The sequence below is a fragment of the Phragmites australis genome, chromosome 17 (genome assembly GCF_958298935.1).
Source record: "Phragmites australis chromosome 17, lpPhrAust1.1, whole genome shotgun sequence".
In the NCBI taxonomy this organism is placed as follows: Eukaryota; Viridiplantae; Streptophyta; class Magnoliopsida; order Poales; family Poaceae; genus Phragmites; species Phragmites australis.
The window spans coordinates 19,146,930-19,152,527 of record NC_084937.1 but is presented as its reverse complement, the minus strand read 5'-3'; the positions used below and the strand labels follow the sequence as shown (position 1 = coordinate 19,152,527).

Sequence of the window (5,598 nt, the reverse complement as noted above, 5' to 3'; positions counted from 1 at the left end):
ACATACTCACATATATGTGTATATGTATAAAGCACATATACACACTTAAGATTTTTATTTATTTTTTTCAAAACTTTTTAATTTTTTTTTAATTTTTTTTTAAGAATTTGGGCTGTTACATTGAGTACAATAACATTAAAAACAAACTTAAGATATGAGAATATGGATACGCTATGAAATTACTAACAAACGAATATGTCGAGAATGAGTAATTTTTTTAAATTTTAGGCTGTTTTATTAGATAAAAAAAAGGAGTAGAGAAAGGTGACGCCAGAAGCACCTCCTATTTAGATTGTAGAGATATTTCTTTCTTTCTTAACAACCATCGGAGAAGGTTCCATTCCGAGATCCTTTCCCTTTGCCGTGTTCCATTAAAACCAGACGCTTCCAAGACCTAGTCGGCGCCTCGACGACATGTGGGCCCCACCCGCGGCCTCGCCGGCAGTGGCGGGGGCGTCTCCCTCCACCTCCCTCCGGCCGCCGCCGCTGTCGCGGGCGATGGTTGTTCGCGTCCTCGTCACTCTGCCTGTCGCGCGGGCGCGGCAACCTCCGCGGCGGGGGCGGCTGTGCCTCGCAGTGCCGCCGCCGGCGTCGGAGATGGCCGCTACGGCTGCGGCAGCGGCGGCGGAGGAGGAGATGGGGAGGAGGAAGGTGGTGGAGATGGACACGGCGGTGAGGCGGGAGCTGGCGATCCGGAGGCTGCGGGAGGAGGTCGAGGCGGAGGCGGGGGAGGCGGGTACGGGGAGGAGTAGGCGGGACTTCGCCGTGTTCGAGACCACCAGGGGCGACGCGCTCTTCACGCAGTCGTGGACTCCGGCCGACGCCGGCGCCGATCGCGTCAAGTATTCACACCTGCTTTCTTCTAAAAAATTACTCGTTTATATAACATACTATATCGAGAATTTGCTGAATTCTGTTGCTTGCTGTTGGAATGGACGAGCTAGGATAAAGTTTAATGCTCGTAATGGCTTGTCTCTCTTGTCGCTAATCGTTGTTACTGTTGCAACGTGATGAGTTGGAGCGGTTGGACATTGAAAACTAGCTTAGATGATTAGGCCCGAGTTATTTTGGTGGGATTGATTTGGAGGGTGCTGGACTATCGATAGCATCAAGTAGGTGCACAATTCAAGGATTTTTATTTTTAATTGTTGTTTGTTTCGGGAGAATTCGTTGTCTTGTAGTAGGGGGGGCATGGGAGAACACGAGAATATGAACTCTGAGAGAGAGAGAGCTTTGTCTGTTCCTTGTGGAGCTTAGTTAGGGCTATGATCATGCAAAAGTGAATTACTACAAGGAATTTTTGTTGGATATCAATTTTTAGACTGAGGTTGAGGTTTGTATATGGGTGGGCTGGATCATAGAAGGGGATAACATTCGTTTGTCTATTGGACCAACCTGACAGCTTCTCGTTAGGAGATTACTTTTTATTGGTCATGATGATGACCCTTAAATACTCCTAGTCTCCTAGACGATTCAGCAAATATCTGGCAAGTATGCTCCTTCTTGAATGGAAGCATTGTTGGTACCTTTTTGAGTGATGTAGTGATAATTAAATAATTAAGGATTTATTAAAAATACAGAATATCCTAAAGACGGATATCCACCATACACGTATCTTTAACTCGATACGGTACATTTCATAACCGTCATGGGGTAAATTAGGCATGTGCTGATAATCCAGGTAGTTCATCGTGTTCAATACGAAAACCATCCCCGGATTAGGAAGGAATTCTCCAGATATTCGGAAGTAATAGAATCTAGAAAGGCCACACTTAGAGACTCAGGGTACGATACGCCTCCCTAAGCCAACTATATAAGGAGGGGAGGGGGTATGTTGAGAGGCATTGGATCCAGGGCCGAGAGAGAAAAACAGATCGGACGAAATCGAAAGAAGTCAGGAGCCAAACAAAGCAATATGAAGCAAGCCTAGTCGGATAGAAGCAGAAATAACCCAACAAGATCCACAATAGAATCGAGCCACGATTAGATTCATCCGACAATAACTTCTGGATTTAGAACACGAGAGTACTTGCCGAAATCTTTAGGATTATGATCTAGACACACTCCAATTGTAGTTATCTTTTCCTTAGATTAATCAAGACAACATGATGTAGGTCTATTATCTTAAGGGAGGCCTGAACCTGTATAAAATCTCGTGTCGTCCTCTTCGATGTGCTACAATTCATGACCATGTATCCCTATTTAAAGTAATTATTTGCATAATCGACTTTATCAATCATCGACATGTAGAATTGTAGATGCAGCCATGTACAGATGCACTACGAAACAATATTTAATTTGGTCAACTAATAGTTGTGGCACACCTGTGCAAATTAGAAGTTTAAACATAAAGGTATGCAAAAAGTTTCTCTAAATTAAGTAGCCTATCCGATACCTGGTTTTGTTGGAAAATTGATATAATAAAGTCAGATAACGGTTGATACTGGTAAGCCTTGGGAGTCATGACACTGACTGAGTTGTCAGGTATGCTAAGAAATAAATTATGTTGGCCCCAGATAAACACAGATTCACTCATATTTAATGCATGCTTTAGGCATGAAGTACTGCATGCTTTATATGTTATGGGAAACCTTGAACCTGCAGGAGGCATTATATCTTGAACTGTACATGCATCATGAAATGTTTACCAATTCAACACATGACATGGTATACTGGTACCTTTATTTCCTGAATCCTGAATAAATTTTGTTACTGTTTTCTTTAAACAAATTAACCTCTTCTTTTCTTTTTCAAATGTGCAGGGGCATTGTTGTTCTATTGCATGGTCTAAACGAGCATAGGTACATACATATGCTATGTATATATATTCAAAACCCAGGATTTTTTTTCGTAGTGACTTTTGCTGACAGCAGTTCGTGATCTGCAGTGGAAGGTACAACCATTTTGCAAAACTGTTGAATGATCAAGGGCTTAAAGTTTATGCCATGGACTGGATTGGTGAGTTAATATCATGTTAGAGCTCAAGTGTTAATTTAGTCTGATCTGCACATTGGTTTGAGTGATCTCATTAACATCCAGTAAAGCATTGCTTCTAAGTTCTCCTGAGATTTGAAACTTTAAGATCTTCAATCTAGAAGCAAAAGCGTTATCCATTAGTAACAAAGGTTATTAGGTTGACAACGTCACAAGTATGCCACTGATAGATTCATGATTTGTATTTTCTCCTCAGGACACGGTGGAAGTGATGGGGTTCATGGATATGTTTCATCGCTTGATCATGCTGTTGGTGACTTGGTAATGTCTCTTAATACAGAATAAGTGCATAAATATAGATATGAAGTTGCAGCTTCTTTCCTAGCAGGATTTCTTGATCTTTTCAAAGTTCCTTCCTGTGCAGAAAGAGTTTCTTGAGGATGTTGTATTGGAGGAAAACCACGGTTTACCATGTTTCTTATTTGGGCACTCCACAGGTGGAGCTATTGTTTTGAAGGTAAAACAAAGTTGTTTGATTTGATTGTTTGATTGATGGTCGTAGTGAGATGATAAGGCCACATAAGTGGGATACTAACTTCATTTCTTTTTCCTTTTTGCATGGACATCCAAAGGCAGCACTAGATCCTTGTGTAGAACTTCACATAGAAGGTGTGGTCTTAACATCACCAGCTATTCATGTTCAAACATCTCATCCGATCATCAAAGTAAGCACACCCTTGTGTATGCCTCTTATATTTAGTGGTTGCTGGAGGGGCATTGTTGTTTGTGCTCAATAAACAATACCCATCTTGCCTTTATTTTCTCTGTAGCGCCATCCTTCCACTCATGGAATACTGTCCTCACATGTTCAGTGTTTTCTTTACTTCAATGAAATGAAATCAACAAGGCTTTTACCTATCAATGCAAGGGAGATTTGACATTTCAAATTCTAGGTCTATGTACATTAATAGAATTTGTCTTTGCAGTATTTGTCATCCATGGTAATCTTGTATGCTTGTTTTGCGTTGGTTGTACAATGAATTTTTAACGGGCAATGACAGGCCAATTTAATTTATTGAAGCGCAAATTTTTTAATTGTTTCATATGGACGTATCTAGTCCAAGAAAGTTTTCAGGGACAGAAAATTACGGAGTTATGTTCCTGTATTCATAATGGTGCTAATACACACAATGAACTTTCATCTTGTGGGAGTGTCTGTATAGCTTTTGTACAGTTCAAATTGCATTGTTCCAACAAGAAGGCCCATAGTTTATTATCTATAGGATCATTTACCCATTTTTTGTTCCGGAAGAATGAATGTTCGACTCCAGCACAGTATTCTTTAATTTATTTATTTTTTATTTAGGTCATATTTATATTTTGATCTAGGACCTAATCATTTAGTTATTGGTGACTGCAACAGGAGCCTCAGTGGATACTTTTTTTATTGCCAACTCCCGAATGCTTAGATTTTGTCATTTCTCAAACACCAGGTTGTTGCACCGATTTTCTCCATGCTAGCTCCAAAATACCGAGTTAGTGCTTTGCATAGGAGAGGACCTCCTGTTTCCCGTGATCCAGAGGCTCTGAAGATGAAGTATTCAGATCCCCTTGTGTATACTGGGCCAATTAGGGTTAGAACTGGCAATGAAATTCTCCGGATATCATCATATTTGCAGAGAAACTTGAGCAGAGTTACTGTCCCTTTTTTAGTTCTTCATGGTACAGCTGACACAATAACTGATCCGAGAGCATCCCAGCGACTATACCAAACATCAATGTCAACAAATAAATCAATAAAACTATATGATGGATATTTACATGATCTTCTCTTTGAACCTGAAAGGGATGATATAGCAAATGACATCATCGATTGGTTGAGTGCAAGACTTGATGTTCTTCAGAGAATGGTGAGCTGAATCATCTACGAAGTGCTTCCACTAGTTACTGGAACTGGATTACATTTATAGAGTATAGAATAGTGTAATTGTAAAATGGGATGTTTTAGCACGTTATCTCCTTGTCTTCACGGCCATTTTTTGTCTTCAGTTCTGTTGATAAAGGGTAGAAAAGAGCCTACCTGAGATGTAAGTAATATTAGAGTTATGCTGAAAACAATGTAATTTCCTGATACACCAATAAAAAATAAAAGCTTGGTAGTAAGGGGGTGTGTTAAGTTGAGAATTTCGAACATTGTAGCATCCTTTTGATGTTCAACATTGTTTTCTGAATTATTCTCCCTCTCCATTTCTTCCGTACTGTGAAAACTGCAATGAATGTACTCTGTTGAAGATGTTACAAATCCAGTAACACTTCATGGACTTGTAATACAACATGCTATAGGTTCTAGGATATTTATGTGATGCTCTCTCTGCTTAATCACCATATCTCCTATCTACCAGACTGGCAGCTATGCTATAGTAGAGATATGGAGATGCCACTTTGTTATTAGTATATAGCAATGTTACTGATAGTCCACATTAATCGGCACTTCTTCAATCTACCAGATTGGCAGCCAAGTGTCAAACCGCTTCTGAAGCAAGCTCCTCAATCAGTAATTATGTATCCTAGGTACAATGTCATCGAGTTAATGCCGTAATGGTTATGTCAAAAGCACCTCTTATGTTTTACTATAGCAGATTGTTAACTTAGGTCATGTTTGGA

The 5,598-nt window shown here is 40.1% G+C and overlaps 1 protein-coding gene across 2 annotated transcripts; it reads left to right on the top strand.

Annotated features, from left to right (window-relative positions):
- Positions 1-308: 308 nt before the first annotated feature.
- LOC133897264 (uncharacterized) lies at positions 309-5,168 on the top strand. Of its 2 annotated transcripts, none has more exons than XM_062337919.1 (7): positions 309-842; positions 2,763-2,801; positions 2,888-2,958; positions 3,191-3,255; positions 3,359-3,451; positions 3,567-3,659; positions 4,428-5,168. In XM_062337919.1, exons 1-7 carry the CDS (start codon positions 415-417, stop codon positions 4,851-4,853), a joined length of 1,215 nt encoding a protein of 404 aa, XP_062193903.1. In that variant the 5' UTR covers positions 309-414; the 3' UTR covers positions 4,854-5,168. The 2 variants fall into 2 exon arrangements, with proteins under 2 accessions (XP_062193903.1, XP_062193902.1); XM_062337918.1 differs by having other exon boundaries at positions 3,323-3,451.
- The last annotated feature ends 430 nt before the right edge of the window (positions 5,169-5,598 follow it).